The sequence below is a fragment of the Strigops habroptila genome, chromosome 3 (assembly GCF_004027225.2).
Source record: "Strigops habroptila isolate Jane chromosome 3, bStrHab1.2.pri, whole genome shotgun sequence".
NCBI classification, from domain to species: Eukaryota; Metazoa; Chordata; class Aves; order Psittaciformes; family Psittacidae; genus Strigops; species Strigops habroptila.
In genome coordinates, this window is record NC_044279.2 from 74,642,346 (window position 1) to 74,662,128 (window position 19,783).

Genomic DNA, 19,783 nt, shown 5'->3' on the forward strand with positions numbered 1-19,783 from the left:
GGGCAAAGTGGAATCAACAACTGCCATCTGAAATAAATAGCCAAGACACAGAGTGTATAAACTAAGAGCAAAGGGGAAGCCAACAGAAACTGAGAACATGGATGATGCATCTGCATTCTGTGTATGTAATATACTGATACAGTGTCAGATTGGATTACAACAGACCTAAAATATGGCTGAAATAAGAACAAAACAAATGGTCTTAGAGGGATAGCATGTCAAATAGAAAAGTTAAATAAGAGAAGGGTCTTCATCAAGAATACAACCTACAAATGTCTGTATACAAACCCAAGAAATTAAAACCACAAACATGTTAACTAGAGTATTTAGCTATAGAGAAAGACTGTGGTACAACAAACATTGCAGGAACTGCACACGCTACAGATACTAACATAATGCTATAACACAAAGTATAAATGTGCAGAGAGAAGTAATTACATGTGAGGCTTGTGAGATGTGGAACTAGAGCTAGAGGTGAAGACTTTGACAGAACCAAGAAAAATGACAGTTCTGAATACAAGGACAGCAGTACTTAACACACAGAAATACAAACCCTTGAATATACAATGGGTATGCGTAGAATATCAATATATATTATTGGAGCTGTCTGTACTAGTATCTAGATGAAGAAAACCGTGAAATTATGAGACCAAGTACACAGCACTGACAAAGATGGAAAAAGCAACAAGCCATAATAATGTGAGACTACAGCTATCCAGCAGCAAGTCAAATAGCACCACAGCAATTCAGAGAGAGTTCTCCATCTCTGTAGGTGTCTGCTTCCTGTAACTGCAAAATCCAAGCACAACAGGAACAACAACCTGACCTAGCCTTAAGAAACACCCAGGTACAAGTTCAGAAAGTGAATATGTATCATCAGGTTTGATGTCCAAGGGACAGATGTGATACCAAAAAGTAACGGTATGACACAAGCAGTTAGAAAAGAAAATTAATCAACTCCCTAGCATTAAAAGTAAAACTGTATGGATGTTATTTGAGAGACCATTGTTCCCCAGAATGCATATATACATTTCTGATCTTCTCCTGAACCAGGAATGCAAGAAATAAACTTCTAGAGTTAAGTGACAAACATTCAAGACAAACAGAAAAAAAGTATCTTTCAAATCTGGAAATCTGCAACCTTAAGAAGACCTTTATGCACCATCATGCAAGTAATAAAAGGAAATGTAACAAGGATAGAAATTGATTTTGAAGAGCAGGTAGAGGAAAGAATGAGACAGATTCTTTGAGCTCATCAGAAGATGGAACCCTACCAAAGAACTGGTGGGATGCATGGATCATCCAAAGTTAAGGGAGAAAAGGAAGACAAAAGAGACAGCGTTGTGACTCTAGTAAATTTAATTGCTGAAAGTGGGGAACTTAACTTATTAAATTAGATACAAGCTTTCCTGGTGAGAAAGACAGGGGAGAGAACAAACACAGTGGTTAAATCAGTGATGACTTCTATTTTTAAAAAATATTAAGCCCCCAAGCCCAGATGGCTGCATCCAATGAACTGAATTTAGGAAGTGACTAAGCTGCCAAAAAAACCCAAAAAACCCAATTTCATTAGAAGCAGTTATTGCTCCAGAGGATTGGTGTACAGTAAATAAAAAATATGTGTTTAAAAAGTTGAAAGAATAATGTAGGAAAATGTAGGCAAGTCATGGACTTTATGAATTACCTCAGACAGTAATTTAAAAGATAATACAGAAGTTTAATAAACCAACAGAAACACAGCTCAAGATCATCTACGACATTGGGAGGTTTTTTGTGAAGAAAATTGTCCCATTAATTTCCTTTCGATTCTTTTATCTCTCTTCTAGGAGAATTCTGTCATAAAGTGGTAGATAACAGGCAATCAGTCAAAATGTATCTAGGCTGTCAGAAAGCCTTAGGCAAGGTAATAGACAAGAGCTATTAAAGCAAGCAGGGAGAGGCTAAAAGGCAAAGTTTAGTTGTGGAGCAGAAGCTGGCCTGAGATAAAGACCAGATGTGAGAGATTTTAATTCTTGCACATAGTTATCAGAGTTGATACTTAAAAGGATACTAAGCCTGGTCATGTTGATATTTGGATTGGTTGAGCCCCGAACAGGATAAGATGTTAATAATAAACATGCTTTCATGCCTACAACATGAAACCTGGTTTCATGGTTACAGCCTCAGTTCTCCCCTTGCCTTTCTGCCCCACCTCCATCCTTTCCTCTCACTGTTTCCCTTCTAAAGGCAAAAGAACTTGGGCTAGCCCTTGACCCTTCATCTCTGAGAAGCCTTGGTTGGCTGTAGACAAAGACAGCAGAGATGAATGTGAGCTCTGATTCCCTTTCTTTGACTGGTCTAATCAGGATGTGTCACAGCATTAGGACAGTAAATTTCCACCAACACCAAAGCAAGGTTTATTTTCCCAAGCTATGTAGGACTAGAAGCCACAAATGGAAAATTACCAGATTTTCCTCTGTGTCCATTTGCAAGTTCCAGATAAAAAAGTGTAAAAGATGGGCTGGCAACCTCATCACATTTATGTTAGTTAAACCTCATTTCAATGTTTCCAACTATGAAACATTTCTTCCCATTTCCAGAATCATTTAGCTCATTCTCCTGACCTTCCAGGAGCTTTGGAGACCCTTTTATCATTGTGTTCTCCATGTAAATAATCCTGCACATACCAGCCTATCTGTCTCCAGCTTCCCCTACTCTCATAAACAATTTTGTGCAATAGGCTTACTCAGACTTTTGTTAACTTTGGACCAGCCTTTTGTGCAATGGTTCTGTGTTGCTTAATCTGTTTACTAAAATATCTGTCAAAAAGAGTAAGAGTGCGAGAGAAGAAAGTGCAGATGGCATCTACTTATTTGCATTAGTCAGGACCAGGGAGGGCCGTGAAGAACATCTGACAGAGGTATGTATGTTAAGTCACCACAACAGCAAATGAAACTCCATATGGAAGATTGACAGGTAAACTAAGCTGGGGGTAGAGAGAGGGAGGACATAATCTGTGGACCTTGCAAGTGGCACTAGCCCTTCCCCTTGAGAAAGACTTTGTCACATATAAGCTAATGAAAACCATTGCTCAGCCTATGGTTGTGCTGACAAGGGAAAGGCAGGAAATTAAGATGCAGGAGAAATGAGCTGGTGATGTTTACAGAGAACCCAGATACTGCTTCATCTGGAATAACGTAAGCAGACCTGCCTCTGGCATCTGCAGAAAGAAATAACAAAGCTGGGAAAGAGAAGAGGGTGATGAAAACAATAAGAGGCCTGGAAACATTCCCATGGAAGGACTGAAGGGATTCAGTCTCTTGGCTTTAGAAAGGAGGTAAATGAGAGAGAGGGCAGTAAAGGTTTGCAAAATAACGAATGGCCTAGGAAGGGCAGGTTGTCAGAAGTATTCTCAAAACTCAGAACAAAGCAATGGAGCTCAGAAATGGGAAAGGCAGTGAGGCTGACAGTTGAACAGGACTCAAAGGATCTGGGTGTAAATATCAAAAGAAGGTATCTGGAACTTTTGCAGAGATTTTGTAGAGCAGATAATAAGCTTCATGTTTCATGGTTGAAGCTGGCCCTTGCTTATTAGCAATCAAGAGGAGACCCCTTAGGGTAAAGAGATGATTACTCCATAGATGTTTCCACAGTTCATCCCACCTTCCTTTGGAACATCTGGTGCTGGCAACTGTCCAGAATGGGAGATGGGACTAAGAGACCCCCTCAGGCCTGATATATTGGGTAATTCCCAATTGCCTAAAAACCATTCTGAACTGTAACTTCATTGTTATTCCCTCTGAGCAAACAATTTCTGTGCTCTTTATTACTCAGCTCTCCATTTCAGCCCCACAAGATTTTACCAGCCAGATGCTGCGTATGTGTGTGTATTTAAGGAACACTTCATGACTCTGCAGTTCCTGTATTACCTCAAGGCTTCCCACTGGGGACTCTGTATTAACTGGAATGGCTTTTTTCCCCTCTAGCCTCCACAAGTTCAGCCTGCACCAATGAAATCTCAGACTGGACCTCAGCTTGGACAACTGTCCCAACCACGGCCTCCTCCTCAAGGTACCGTTCTTTAGATCCCACTACAGTGCAGACTGTGAGACCTACCAGTTTGCCTTCTAAATAGAGGCTATCGGGGTAAAGGTTTCACTCATTGCTCCAATTCACTGACAAGCAGGCAGCAAATTCAGTGTGCTGTTAAAGCAGCTGCTGTCATATTCCACAGCAGCTCAGAAAGTGGATGAAAACTTGATACAGATCCAGTTGATACTGCTGGTATGACTTGGCTCAGCCAAACGAGGCTGCATGAACTGGCACTGGAGCAGGATTGTGGGCACAGAGTGTATGTTTGCACAAAGCTGTAGTAGCCACAAGTGTTAAGAAGTAATGGGAACATGCTAGTGTTGCCAAGCCTGGGGCAGGCACCAATGCAGTGATGGCAGGATTCTTGATCCATCTGTCCAGGTGTACCCCTGTCACCAAGAGCACACCCCCGGCTCCTCCTGACAGCAGGAGCTGGTTTGTCTCACAGTCAGAACAACAGGTGTGAATTATTGTCCTGATTTATGCTGAGGTAATGAAGCACAGGGCTGCCCCATGGGGAGCAGCCCATACCCAGACCACACCAACCAGTCAGTTCACATAACCGATTAGCCCTTCCTTTTTGACACCTTTGTACCTTTCTTTCTTCGCTCCAATCTCCTACCAAATTTACACCCACCTCTAATTACCTTTTCCTCACTGGTCGCAGTTTTGCTGTATCCACAATGTAGTATTTCTGATACCAAACGCATCGATGTAATTCTGGCATTACCTGGTATTACTGATATGAACCATTGGCCTTGCCGTCTCCTTCAATTCCCTGTGAAGTTTTCTCTCACACACCTTCCCCTTGACCACCCATGAAATCCAGCCAGCCCTCACAATGCTCTCTGTAACTTCTCTCAGTTTCTCACGTTGTTACCTGTCATGTCCAGCAATTCCTCATGTCACATGCATCTGTTTTCCACATCTTCTTCAGTTTAGAGAGTCTGCTATCAATACAGCTAAAGCCACCTGATGATAATGCTGGAACAGATGTATGGACAGTGATAGGGTGTGCAGTCTCACATCAAACTGCAGGGCCCGTGAAGGGACTGCTGACACAAACCAGCACATTCAGCTTTCATTTCCTGCACCAAGTTGGTTCTGCAGTGACTCTTCTTTCCCAAGGCAGGAAACACTTTCCAAGGCTAAGAAATATTAGTTACATGGAAGAGTACAGCACGCTGAGTGCACACTGAGTACAGCACACTCCCTTTGGGGAGAATGGCAGAGCTTCTTTAGTGCTGAAGGAGGTAGAGGAACAGACAACTCTAGAGACAAAGGCATGATATCAGTTTTAGGACTGTAAGAGGTTTTCCCTTATCCTTCTGGATGAAGCTACTCTGAAGAGTCTCCCCCTTAGCAAAACCTATTTTTCCATACAGATGCTCCTTGTTTGCTGTCTACCATTTGCAATTCCTCATGTTTATGTCTACATATTCCTTTCAGGTGGCCCCCGCCAGCCTCAGGGATCTCAGCCTCCACGGACAAACGCACCTCCACAGCAGCGGCTCTCTCCTCAAGGACAGCAGCCTCAGAGCCCCCAGTCCACTTCTCCTCAGCAGCAAAGGTCACCTGGATCTCCACAACAAGTCCGATCAGCAACTGGGTCCTCTCCAGTCCAGGCTCCCAAGGCAGGCGCGTTCCCTCCGCAGCAGCCTAGACCTCCTGCTCAAGGGCGTGCTCCCAGCCAGCCAAGCCCCACTGAAACATCCAAGCAGCAACCCACCCCTCATCCACATCTGAAGTAGGTGCTCTGTTAAACTGATAATATCTATAGATACTAGGATAAGGCTGTCAAAAAATACCCTGAGCTGGTACAAGGATGCTGGAGAGGGACTCTTCATCAGGGACTGCAGCGATAGGACAAGGGGTAATGGGTTCAAACTTAAACAGCGGATGTTCAGGTTAGATATAAAGAAGAAGTTCTTTACTGTGAGGGTGGTGAGGCACTGGAACAGGCTGCCCAAATAAGTGGTAAATGCTCCATCCCTGGCAGTGTTCAAGGCCAGGCTGGACAGAGCCTTGGGCAACATTGTGAGGTGCCCCTGCCCATGGCAGGGGGTTGGAACTAGATGATCTTAAGGTCCTTTCCAACCCAAACCATTCTGTGATTCTATGGTACAAAGAACTCCAGATGGTGACTATATGTTTAGTATCTCTTCTGGAGCAAAGCATACCACTCAATTATTGTGGATCTTTGGTAGCAGCCTTTGATGTCACCCTCCATGGAGCATATCTGGCTGGCACCATGGCAGGAAAGATGGGCAAAATAATGTTTGATGTTGACAAAAAGTTGACAAGTTGATAAAAGCAAATTGGTATGAACACACCAGAACAAAATGTAGGCTAGGAATGAGAAGACAGTTTCTAGGCAGCAGAAGAGTGATGTTCTGGAACAGGCTCTCAGTGATGTTTATATTAGCAAGACAAACCAAGAGCAGTGTACTTAAGGATGAAAATGTTGGTGCCAAGGATGCAGTCACCACACTATACATATTTCAGGTACTTTAATTTAGGGTCTGGTCTTATGCTGAATGCCTATTGCTGACCAGGAGAAACCACTCAGTGACAAAGCACGGTAATGGAGAAAAGTGGGAGATTTACTTCAAAAGCACAGGATTTAAGCACAGAACTTAAACACTAACAGATACACACCCAGCAGGAGCAGTGTGGCCAACCAAAAGACACGGATAACACAGCTGACAGTCAGAGCAGACATACCAGGCAGGGCAGGCAACAGCATACATTGCAGGTGACATGCCTGCCAACTTGGCAAGCCTCTCATGTTCTCACATCTGAAAGGACAGGAATCATCAATCATGGTACAGCTGATAAAGACACAGGTGACCCTCAGTATGGATCCATTCTTCTGTATTAGTGGCAAAATGACTTACATGTTCCTCACAACAGTTGCACCAAATGGTAACTGAATACTTTTAGTCAGATGTTTTCATAAACACTGGTGTGGACTGTGATATTGGAGGTACCTGCCCATGTCCCATCCTCTTCCACATGCACACCCCCACCGCCCCCCCCATTCCTGGATGTCTTAGCATATGGAGGTTCTCCTTGCTAACCTTTCATCCTTGAATTTGTCTGTGTGATGGAACACAAAGCATCAGTAACCAGCTTTGAACTACCACCTTCTCCTGTTGAGTCACAACTCTGTTTTCCATTTCAGCAAATCACAGTCGTTGACAAACACCTTCAGCATATCTGAATCATCTCAGCGGGGAAACACCAATGAAGATGAAGCAAAAGCCGAGACCATCCGCAACCTGAGGAAATCATTTGCAAGCCTGTTTTCTGATTAACAGCCCTGCAGCTGATCTGTGCTTCTGCCAGCCCTCACTCTTCGTATCAGCGTACCTGATGTCATCCTGTAATACGCTCAATGGTACCCAGCGATTTACAACTAACACCTGGGTAAATGGAATTTGGAAAACTGTATTTGTTTTAATACAAAGGAAATATTCTAATAATAATGGTCTGAAAAGTGACTGTGTAAAAGTGGCACTATTTCATTGGGGTTTTTGTGCATAATCAGAATCACATCTGTTCAAACGACCAAGTTGTAAAGCAAATTTTACTCTTGCTAACCCCTCCATCATCAACACAGTTATGACAGCGCAAAGTAGATTTTACTTAGATTTGTAGATAGTCAGTACAATTTGCTAACTCCCAATAACTGAAAAAATACTGGCTTACTTCAGAAACAGATGTGCAAAAATGGAGTCAAGAATAAGTATTCATTGACTGATGAAGTAAGCATGCTTGAGCATGGAGACATAGTGAACTGTGAAACTTCATAATACCAACTTTATAAAAAGTCACTTTTCAGAACAAAACAACATTTCAAGTTAAATACAGAACCAGGCATCATTAAGCGCCAAAGATCACATGAGCAGGTCATCCAGATGGACTGCTGGTTTGTTCCAGATCATTCTGCTCATAACAGATAAAACATCTGTTTCATGCCTTGCATTCATGTCCCCTGCACGTGATGGCTGAGTTCTGAGATAAAAATGTCATGTTCTAGCCCTGTAGCCCTAGCTCAAAAATAACCTGAGAAATGGGGCTTCAACACAAAAACCAACTTCTTCCCCTACCCTTAGAAACACCGGAATTCACATTCAGAGTTCACACAAATTCCAGACAAAACCCAGCTAAAATCCAAGCACTTTGGTGACTTGGTCACATCTGGCTAAGTATGTCCTCCAGGAATATGCTTAATTAATAGCAGAGCTGATGAAGTGCACATACTTGTGTGCTGAGTGTTCCATAATACCAAATGCACAGAGAGATGGAGTGAAATCCTGTCTCCTTCCCTGAACTCCCATTGACTTACTGGGGAGACTGCAAAAATGAATGCAAGGTGACAAACCTGCAACAGAACAGGCAAACTATCCTTTCGAAATAACATGAGCTGGGGTTCATCCAGAGACACCAAGCCATGGGAGGGCATGTTGGGATTGCCCCAAGCAGGTAATGAACAGTATAAGTCCTCCCTGACCACCTCCAAGACTTATTCTTCCAGAGAAGACAGAGATGGATCTTTGGCAAGTGTGCTTTTGTAAGAATGAAGCTGCGTATGAGCACATAGAATCATGGGATCAACTAGGTTGGAAGAGACCTTTAAGATCATAAAGTCCACCCTTTACTCCAGGACTGTCAAGTATACTAGAACCAGGCCAAAAAAACCCAAGAATGACACAAGCATGACTGAAAAAAACCCACCCTGGGTAAATCAATATACTTATGGCAATTTCTACCAGCTGAGAAATTGCACAGCGCACATCCCTTGCACTGTGCTTTATTTGTAACACACCTAATGCAGGTAGCAGCCCCCATCCCACCTCCTCAAATTTTCTTCAAGTTTTGCCCAGTACTTCAGTCACAAACCATGCATACAGCTTCAAAGCCAGACTTTAGGCTTTGCTCTTCCCTTAGCAACTTCACTTTGATAACACTTCAGAATGCTCCAGCAGGCAGGGACATCAGTAAGTTAAAAACATTTGAGCCAATGGCACAGATCTTTGCTGTCACTTAAACAGGGAGATCCCCAAAGCAACAAAAGCAACAGCAGCATTTGCCATCTTGGATCTTATGATTCACTGGTGGGAATAAAGCCAAACAAGTAATTCCTTCATGCATAGCACCTGTAACTAACATCTAAATCCAATGCAGTCATCTGGAACTTGTATGACCTACCCCTGAGCAGGCCTTCACACATATAACGGCTTTTGTGACCGGTGACCACTTTCAGGCTAGTAACAGCATAGGTTTTCCAGGTTGGAAGGCTCTCGGGAGACTCGTCTGGATCAATGATTTATACCTCAAGTTCAGTATTACAGAACCACCTTGTTCCCTGATTATTTTTTCTTTTCCCCCCAGTTCTGTGTTGTCCTTCCAGGTTTGCTGTGCAGTTTACAATGTAGAATCATAAATACATGTCATTCAGAAAAAAACCAGACCCTGCTGTTTTGCAGTCTCCAGGAGCAATAAAAGAGTGACAAATGGCCTTGAGCAAGCACTGTCCCACTGGCAAAAACAATAGCAGATTAACCAGCTCCACTATATGCAGAGGAGATAATACAACCCTGGTGGGAGAGGATTTCCTTCTGTAACACTTCCCTCAGCATGATTTATGTATTTTCCTACTAAACAGTCACCAGAGATAAAGACAGAAATAAAAGTTTACTACCAGAATCCTCAATTGCTCTATCCCCTGGATCTTTTTATGTCTCTCTCACCAACACAACCTATACAAAAAATAAGTAACTAGTGACTAGTATGGCACAGGCCCATAAATGGACTCTAGTTCATCACCAAAACCACAACAGTTGGATCATTTGCTGATGATGCATTTTAACACCGCAGGGCTGTGCTCCAATGGACCACAGTAACAGGATAGCACTGTTGACTTCATACCCAGCAGTGGCTCAGACCTCTTAATTTGCCTTCAGCTCCTAGCTGTCACCTTTCTAGGGACAAGCAAACAGGATGGCATCCCCCTCCTCCTAGCTCCAGCTTGCAAAAACAAGTGAGAGTAACAGGCACTCTCAGCTTAGCTTGGTTACTCCTACAGACCCTGAAAAGTAACTTCAGCTCTAGCCACAGAAAGTGCTTTAATGAAAACATCATTTTGATTTCATCATCCCAAATCAAAATGATGAAACTCTATACTGTGTTCTATAAGTGTTCCAACAGTACACTTCAATCTACAACTATGATGCTCACATACTAGATGTGTGGCTAGCAGGAGATTCACAAATGCATCATCATGTATTTGGGTTATCACCTTTGAGGCAGGGTTCCTATTCTAAAACCCCTACAGCCTAACGAAGCAAGAGAGAGAGGAATACAAAGGGTATATTCCCCATCTATATGAATGGGGAACTAAAGTGTACCCAAGAGGTATTCAGGTACTTAAACATAACAGATGGAGTTAGGGGCAGTAAGAAGGCAAGAGGAAAGTCAGTGAATAGAAGTTACATTTAAACCACAGGGCAGACAATGCCCCACAGCATGCCCTGGGATCTTTCTCACACAGCTGTGAAAATGGAACATCTGGTCAGAGCTTCCCTTTTGTCCTGCATGCCTTAATTTTCTTCACCTGGGAGCCAGGAAACATGAATAATTTGTCTGGATCCAGCCCAAGGAGCTAGATCCACCTGGAAAAGCAGTTTCTATTTTGCTGTTTAGATACAGCCTGAGAAACATCTTAACTTTCTTTTAATACCAAGGTGGCATTTCAAGAGGAATGTCACATATTCTCATCCAACTACAAGTCTTGCATAAAGCCAAGGTTCAGAAGAACAGCAGTCCTGCTCATAACTGCAGTGGTATTTTCCCCTTTCACTATTGACAGGCAGGTATGCAAGACCTTACCCCCTCCATAAGACCCAGTTATATCTTCTGGTTGGTTTAAGTTTCATGAATAAGATAAAAAATAAATAGAAAAGCCAAGGACTATAGTTCCTTATTTCCAAATGACTGTTAGCAGCAACCTTAACAGTGCTGGATACAGGTGAACAGTACACATAAGAAACACCCACCTTCTGGCATGTCACCTTTTGTGATTTCTCAAACAGCAATGACATGCATACCTGACTTAGGAGCTGGCGAATAAACAAAATAACAGCTAGTTTTCAAGTATTTCCTGCATTTAGTGTTCTAATTTTATACTGTTGGTCCCAAGACATTCACTTTATATTTCATATCCTGTTTTAGGAATAAAGGGAACACCTCTTTAGGGATCTTGACAGCTTAGAATAAGTCACATCCCTTTATCTTTGGCCCACAATACCCTTACTACAATGTGAAACAACAATGAAGAAAGGGAAGGAATATCTTCAGGTCACTTAGTGGCATATCTTTAAAAAGGTTAAGTTCATTTCTTCAAAAACAAACATTCAAATGACAAAATCCAGGATAAATAGAACCTGGGGCATCAGCCTGGCAGAAGTATGATGATGCCTTCATGGCAGAGAGGGCCCAATTACAGAGCAGCATAGGGCGCACTAGCAGAGCAAGCAATGCAATTGTCATCAAGGCATCGGTACTGTCAGTACCACTGGCATCACAAAATTAACGTATCACACACACACACAGAGATCATTGTTCCCAGAAATTGCTTGAAAAAAGTGAAGAGCAAGTTACAAATTGTTTTATCCCTTAAAGCTGTATAACCTTATCTGAATATTATGTACACATTTCTGAAGCACTCACCACAAGGACAAACGGTGCAAAACCAATGCAGCATAGATTTCCCTTTTCCTTTTTATAGTCAGTGGCATATAAAGAATCACTGCAAGCTCTAAGAGGCCTGACTATACACTTCAGTTCAGCAAAAATTCCATTGGAATAAGGCAATTCAACCACTGCAGGCAAATGCTAAAAAGTAAAGCTGATCTTGGTACTGAAGGGAAACCAGCATCCCCAGATTCTTAGGTGCTTAATTATGGCAGGAATTGCACTGATATGCCGCTGCTGTGAAGTGGAAAAGGGAAGAAAGAAGCAATACAACTTTTGACAGCAAAATAAGGTATTATATTTTACTTCCACTGGAGTTAATGGCAAAACTTCCTGGCCCTACTGAAGTCAGCTGATTTTATACAAAACAAGATGATGAATCACTAAAATATCACCTAAAAAAGCACATAAGTATTACCCATTAAATAGCTTGTATTTAACAGGAAGTGTCATTCCATTTTCACTATTGGAATTTCAAAAATATTTTAGAAAACAGTATCAGCTGTCACAACAGTCATCAGTACAATTTACATTTACAGGAACACTGAGGTCAATCCATCTTAAAAAAAAAATTATGTAAGAAATGAGAAGTTCTAGCAAAGTTTAGTCATTCCAGTCTGCCTTTAATTGAGCTCCAGCATCAGCGTGCAGATCTGATCAGGCAACTTTAACAGTGGTCTTGTTAGTTGCTCATTAGTTAATAAGACAACACTTGAAAGGTGCTCATAAATCGCTACAACACATTTCCTCTTGGCAAGATATATTTTGATACTTAAGTAACAGAATTAAATGGCATTTGCTGCAGTAAAGTGAGAATTAATTCCACTTCTGCTGGGATCCCATTTCCACTGCAACCAGGTCAACCTATTCAATTCCTTAAGTTAGGCAGGAGGAAAGATTTATTTCTGCACCAGTTTCAGTTCACACACAGTAAGTGCAACCATGTATTACAGCTCCTTATTTGTAAAGTCAAGGAAGAAGACAAAAGTTTTGCTGCTGGTTCTTTGTAAAATTGCTCTGCTTCTGTTCAGACTTCTGAGTTGCACTGTAGCATGACTTTACTCAGTTGTTTGTAAAACAAACTGATTTGTGTTCTAATATTTCCATTGTAAAGAAAACCCCATCCTTGTATTCTTTGTGTATTAAGTAACAATACAAAAATGCTTTTTACCTAATAAAACATTAAACGAAAAAGGAAACATCTTTGAAAATTTCCACGAACCCACCTCTACCATAACAGTGGCAGTATCCTGTTCTACGTGGAACATGGTACGTTTCTTTGTTAATAAAGATTATTAGCCAGGCAGATTTAAAATCATTTTTCCTGGCAATTTAATAAAACTCTTCAAATAAGACAGACAAGTACAGGGTTTGTATTTAAAGTGCTCTTTATCTGATGCAGCAAATTATTTGGCCGGTATCCTTCTGGTCTCTAAGTAGCACTTCACAGATGATTAAGGGCAAGGGGGGTGGCAGGGAAGAGAAAAACAAACTGTCCTAAGTTGTAGCTCTGTGAAATAGACCTTAGTGCCAGGTGGTACAGTACTACCAGAGCATAAAACAAACCCAGCCTTTGTGGTTGAAACATTACCATGCACGCATGTTCTTGCTACAATCAGAAGAGAAGGCAGATGTTAGTGCCTGGGATTTGCAACCTCCTGCAGTTAGAAAGCAAGCTCAGGGACTAGAAAACCCACTGAAGGAAAATGCAGCAATCAAATGAATGCACGCCGAATGTCCATGGGGCGGCCCCGGCTGGGTCTAGGTGGAAACCTGTCACTGGGACCAGCTCGTCCTGGAAGTGTGTGGTTTGCTCCTGGCAGAGAACCAATTGGGTCAAAATGTGGTCTGAATGGAGGAAACTGGGCTGGTGCTTCTCCTGGGCCAGGAATGAGTGAGTTAATTGGGTCTCCAGCATATGGAAGTGTTGGTCTTTCATCATATTCTCCACCAATGATCACTGGGGGATAGATTGGGTTTGATGGGAATGGGTTGGGAGGAAAGGGATTAGGGTAGAATGGGTTGGGATGAAAGGGGATTGGATGTGGTGTAGGAGGCAGAAACATCATGTGTCTCCACCTCAGGGCCTCCTTCTTCTGTTTCAACTTTTTCTTGTATAGCTGCAGACAGAAACAAAGGCATCTTAAAGCTCTGTAACTGCTTTGCATTTCAGCTTCAGCAATAGCATTCAGTTCTGCAGCAACTCCCCCACCTGCCAAAGGCCAAACGCAGCATCAATGGGAAGTCCTCTAACATACAATTTGGGCACGCATCTTAAAACTTCTTGATGCTGTGTTCTCCTACTCTGACCAAACTCAACACGTGTACACAGAACTCCACAGTTTTAAACTAAAATTTAACTTAAAGTTACTGCCTCCTGAAGCCTTTGCTTTATTCACAAAGTTAGCCCATGGAGACTAATCTCTAAGAAATTACATAAAAAAAGCCACTTACTTCTTTCCAGTCTGTGTCACGAGGCCTTGCAATAGGATCTACAATGAGAAGTGAAAAATTAAGAAAAGCAATCTGTTTTGGTTTTAAGTAGTATTGGTGCTACAGATGCCCCCAGTCTCATCAGAACTCAAAAGAATCAAGAGATTAAAAAAAACTTTTTTGGTCAATACATTTTTCATAAAGACAAAAGCATCTCAAAAAATATAAAGCTCCAGGACCATTCAATAGGTAATCTATTCGCACACCTATTCTACATAAAACATCACCTCCAAAGTTGCTAAGCAAAGAAATCCCAGAAACACTGTCCCATCTTTGATTTCTGACAGCACTTCCTCTGATCACCTTGTTTCTTCAATATCTTGTGAGAAACTCTAGCAGGAATGTATCTTCACTTCCTAATACCTGCAATAGCTGGTACACCAAGGTAGCCAGGGAAAAAGATGAAAACAAGGGAAGTCTGCACCACACAATGGGAAGAACTATGTGGTCCACCAGTAATGGCTCAGCAGATTGTCAACAGTTCTCCTGGCAGAAAACTGTGCATCCACCTGAATTACACCCGACCATCTGTACGGTTCGCATCACAAATGACTGCATCTACTCACAGTGTTTAAAAATGAGAACTGGTTGCCTGAGGAGGCTCTTATCACAATCTGTCAGAGCTAACCCTTCTGTTCACATGAGAATGTAACTAGAAAAACATATCTCAGCGTTACCTCGGAAATCTCGCAGATACATGAACCTCCACAGAAGCTGGTCATTTGTAGCTGTGTAAAGATCACGGCAAACAGCAGAAAGAGAGATGAGTGAACGGACATCCAGAAGTCTGAAAATCCGAAGCTTGAGCTCAAGAGGAAGGACCACTAACCCAAACGCATCTGGCAAGTTCAGAGCTACAAAGTGGAAAAAACAGAAGCATTACATAAGCAGTGCAGAGTTTACCCTATTTCTAAAGGCCCTAAAAGAAAGGACATTATAATCTTTCCCTTAAATCTTTTCTCTTTGATGCCTGAGTTACATCAACTTTCTTAAAGTGCTGTGACATGACTTCTTTTAAAACAGATCTCTTGCAATTCTAAGTGCATTTACAGAGTGCACAAAATAGGGCAAATGGCACTTTATACTGACTACTATTGGCCACTGAGCCTCAGAAACATTCCACACACCTAACTATGTTTATGGGCTACAGAACAAAGAGATAGCTAACAACAACAAAATAAGACCTGCCCAATTTCATAAGCCCACAAAAAACACATTAAATACAGAGCACATAGTTCACATAAAACCTTCCCACACTGAAGTCTAGAGGGAATTCTACTGAATAGTCTTTAAAGCTGAGAACTTTTATGGCAATATGTATGCAGAGAAAGTCTGGCTTCCTACTGCTACACAAACACCAGCTTGGGTTACTTCCTACCATCCTTTCCAAACCCTCCATGACCGGTTACTGAGAAGATCATTCCAAATATGATGCAATATAAATTTTTCTGCTTTGCCAAAGAAATGGATCAAAACTACAGAACTCTGCCACAACATTATTGTGATGTGATTTTTCTCATCACTGAGTGTGGAAAACAGCCACTCCAGTCTCTTAAGTGAGACTAGAGCAATCAAAAATTAAACCCAGGAAATTACCATTATATTAACATCTTCTGAGATACAAAGATTAATACAATTTCTTTAGAATGTATAAATTATTTTATGCTTACTGTTTATATACCCATCACTGAACAGCTGTTTCTAACACTTTTCCTTCAAGGCTTCAGATAGACCCCCTTCCTTCCATCCTCAAAAATTAAGTACCATCTCAAATTGTAAATATGTTCTCCCACCTTGTCGGGCAGCCGCCAGAAGAGAGTAAACCAGCTGGTCTTTAAAGAGACGGGATAATTTCTGAAGGTCTTTGTAAACACCTGCAACCTTTTCTATCAAAGAAGAGAGGTAAAAAGCTTAACTTCAGGAGGTTATAATGCAAAAATTATGTAAGAGCAGAAGAATTATGGTTTTCTTGTCAGTAGAACTGTAACCTGCTTGTAATCTTGATGAGAACAGCTCTGCAGTTAGAATGTAGCGATCACGCAATAAGTAATTCATTGACAAACTACAGACTAGTTCCACGGTCAGGTGAGGCTTTCCTTTGGCCTTAAAAAGCACCATTAAAAGAAATACTTGAGTTCTTCCGAAACAAACCGACTTTCAAGCTGTCAGAGCTTCGTCAGATTTCAAAGCTCACATGTAACATGCGCCTACGCCGTAAATGCCTGAAATATTAATTTTTCTGACAGGAATGGTTTTCCACTCTGTTCTCTGAGAAAACTGGAGCCAGAAGACTCCACCATTACACCAGACACACTTCAGTGCTCAGTTAATTCTTCTAAAGCCTTTCAGCTAGACTTGTATGTCACCAACTGGGGCTACCCAGGACACAGTGCAGGACCCTGAGTCAGCCTCAACTGCCACTAAGCTGTTTATATACTTCAGAGAACAAAAGGCTAGTCGGGTCTGTGCTCACAAGGACACATATCTATCTGCCCTTCTCTCCTCCCCCACCTTAGTTTTCCCTCTAATTTTGGCATTCTGGGGAGACCTATGTGGTCTGCACATGTTTTCTGACAAAAAGAATATAACAATCATGGTGCCACAACAAGAGTGTAGGTACTATCAGCCTCTGAAGTCCTGAGCTGCCAGGCTTAAAGGGGGTAAAATGCAGCACTGTTGCCCCAGAGATTCACATATGGACTTAGGACCTCATAAATAATAAGCATATGGGCCAAAGGATAACTCAGGCTTCCAGAGGTTCTTTCCTCACACTGTTAGTCTAAGAAATTTAACTTGTTTTAATAACAAAATGTGAGTAAACAGATACAATCTGAATTCCTTCTAACACAAAGCTGTAACTAAGCTAAATGGTAACCACATTTTTATTCTTTTTTTGCTATTCTGTACCTATTCATTCCTCTGCTGAAGTTTACCCTTACCCACTGTGTCACTTCTTTACTTTTCAGTTTACTACTACAAGTATCATAGCTCAATCATACCTGGCTCCTGAAAGCAAACAAAGGATGCCGGCAATAGCTGTATTCTCTTAACACCTTTAATCTCTTTGTTGATTTTTAATGTTGCTGCAAATACAAGAAAAAAAGACATTTCAAAATTTAAAACACATTGAGAGATGACAAAGACCACTTCATTAGTGCCTTACTCTTTGGTGGTGTTCAGTTTTGCTCCTCAGCAGATCCCCTCAAGGAAAATACCCAACTAATAGCAAGCAGCTAGACAAATAAAAATTTCAGAAAAACAAAGTAGAACTTAAATAGCAGGAAATAAACAGAGATCTTGACAGAAACCAAGCACTGCCTTCAACAATTTTATCACATGGGAAGAGATGTAACAGAGCTATAAAAGCTATACAGAGAGCCACTATTATAACCCAGTCATTAAAGAAATACTAACTAAAGACTCAACAAGATTACCATATGAACACTATATGCATAATAGCTATAACACTGTCCTAAAACTAACCTTAACCTCACTTGGTTAAAACCTAGATTTGACTAGAATGTATATGTTCTGGGAAAAACATATGTGCTCATGCAAATTGGCACAATCAGTTACAAATTTTGCAAACAAACATAAAAAAATTAATTTACGATACCCTGAAATTAGAATCAAGTCCCAATTTAATACTGATTCTGAAAAAAGGTGGAATTTTTCTAATGCTCAATAAAATATGAAAACAGAGAAAAAGACAAAAACACCCCACTAAGAGATATGGAAGTTGCTTCAAAAAATTAGACCACAGTTAAATTGTTAGTGTGCTACAGGAAAAATTAAACATTAAAGCTAAAGAATAAATAGTCTAGAAGTTGTTTGTAAGTCTTGCAAAGAACATGAGACAAGACAAAATACTGTAGCCGGAGCAAACCTACTTCTTTTAATATTTGGCAGCGTATATCAAAGTTCCTATGAAATGAGACAAGAAACAGATTACTACAACATTGCAATGAAAAGGACAGCTGAATTCCCTAAGGACTGATCTGTTATGATTAGAGGGAGAGAAGCAGTTAACACTGAGACAGGAAATGCCATCAGCACTAGGACGTGCCAACTCTTGACCTCAGCAACACTGATAATCAAGTTGCACTTCTAAACAGAGTGCACAAAAGCACATTTAAGTTTTCTCTCACTAAACAGTGGCGACATTCAATGTGTATCCAGGATAAAAACTCAACTAACTTACCATTAACAGCAACAAGATCTCCCAAAGGCACGCAAGTCAAACCAGCAGAACCTTCTTCACAAAGGGGATGTGTGTACTGTAGTTTATAGACACCACTCCCTCTCCATTTCTCTGGCATAGATACTGCCTTGGCTTCTGTCCCCTAAAAATGCAAAGAGGTAACACACTGACACACTTTAGCCACATACCAAGGCTGAAGGGTAAAAAAAAAAAGAGGATTAAAGGTTAGGAAATGCCAGAATTATGCTTGCGATTCAACTCTTAGTTTAGTCCCAGTGCACGTTACGACACAGACTATAATTACAAGATATAAACACATGTAGTGACAGGATAAGGGGGAACGGCTTTAAGCTGACAGAGGGTAGATTTAAATTAGACATTAGGAAAAAATTATTCACTGCGAGGGTGATGAGACACTGGCACAGGTTGCCCAGAGAAGCTGTGGCTGCCCCATCCCTGGCAGTGTTCAAGGCCAGGTTGGACACAGGGGCTTGGAGCAACCTGCTCTAGTGGAAGGTGTCCCTGCTCATGGCAGGGGGCTGGAACTGGATGAGCTTTAAGGTCCCTTTCAAGCAATCTATGATTACATACTGTTTTCCCCAAAGTGATAGCAAATCTAAGGTGAAGTTTAGAAATTTTTTGTCCTGCCCCAGTTTCTGACAGGAAAGGTTGTTCTACAAGCACTCACACCTATTTCTTTTCTGCCATCCATTCCAGCATTTGGACAACTTTGGCATGTACGTTAATTTGCTGAATGAAAAACATGTTGTTGCACCTTTTCTGTGAACTTTAAATGTCTGACAAGACTTGAAGAACCACAGCTTGAAATTAATTTGAACATCTGAGCAGACTAACAGTTTTTCCTTTCAATTCCAGTATGAAAAGGCTCAGATGGAATCACAGAGGGGGATAACAAAACCACAAGTGCAAATGGACTCGCTCTTTCCTCTTAAATCTGCAAAGCAATCATTTTCCCTACTGCCAAGCCTACTCACTGATGTGAACATTCTTCCCAGTGGCAAATGTATTCTTCAGATAGTGTTTCAGGCTATGTGAATGCAATTAACTTAGCAGATTTATTAAATTGGTATTGGCCAACCAGACACATAAAGTGACCCCCACATGTGCTTAATTATCCTCACTGCAAGAAAGGACAAAAGAATTTAAACATCTTCCCTGAGACAAAGTCTTTTTTTGCATATTCAGCCACATATTAGTAAACATACAATGCAAATCTGAAAATCTAAGGGGAAAAGGTGA

At 41.3% G+C, this 19,783-nt stretch overlaps 2 protein-coding genes across 4 annotated transcripts in view; one reads left to right on the forward strand and one right to left on the reverse strand.

The window, feature by feature from the left end:
- Positions 1-13,016, forward strand: part of SYN3 (synapsin III) — a 201,995-nt gene extending 188,979 nt beyond the window's left edge. The window contains exons 12-14 of one of the 2 annotated variants that reach the window (XM_030477996.1): positions 3,966-4,050; positions 5,521-5,818; positions 7,256-13,016. In XM_030477996.1, coding sequence (XP_030333856.1) covers positions 3,966-4,050; positions 5,521-5,818; positions 7,256-7,388 — 516 coding nt within the window. In that variant the 3' untranslated portion in view covers positions 7,389-13,016. The remainder of the gene's footprint in view (positions 1-3,965; positions 4,051-5,520; positions 5,819-7,255) is intronic. The other variant, XM_030477997.1, reaches the window with a different exon arrangement.
- The window catches only part of FBXO7 (F-box protein 7), a 47,769-nt gene that overhangs the window by 24,906 nt on the left and 3,080 nt on the right, over positions 1-19,783 (reverse strand). Inside the window, exons 4-9 of one of the 2 annotated variants that reach the window (XM_030477998.1) lie at positions 18,524-18,665; positions 17,322-17,405; positions 16,116-16,208; positions 15,000-15,176; positions 14,284-14,321; positions 12,343-13,949 (exon numbers count right to left, since the gene is read on the reverse strand). In XM_030477998.1, the coding sequence (XP_030333858.1) occupies positions 13,545-13,949; positions 14,284-14,321; positions 15,000-15,176; positions 16,116-16,208; positions 17,322-17,405; positions 18,524-18,665 (939 nt within the window). In that variant the 3' untranslated portion in view covers positions 12,343-13,544. Of the gene's footprint in view, positions 1-12,342; positions 13,950-14,283; positions 14,322-14,999; positions 15,177-16,115; positions 16,209-17,321; positions 17,406-18,523; positions 18,666-19,783 lie in introns of those variants that run through there. The other variant, XM_030477999.1, reaches the window with a different exon arrangement.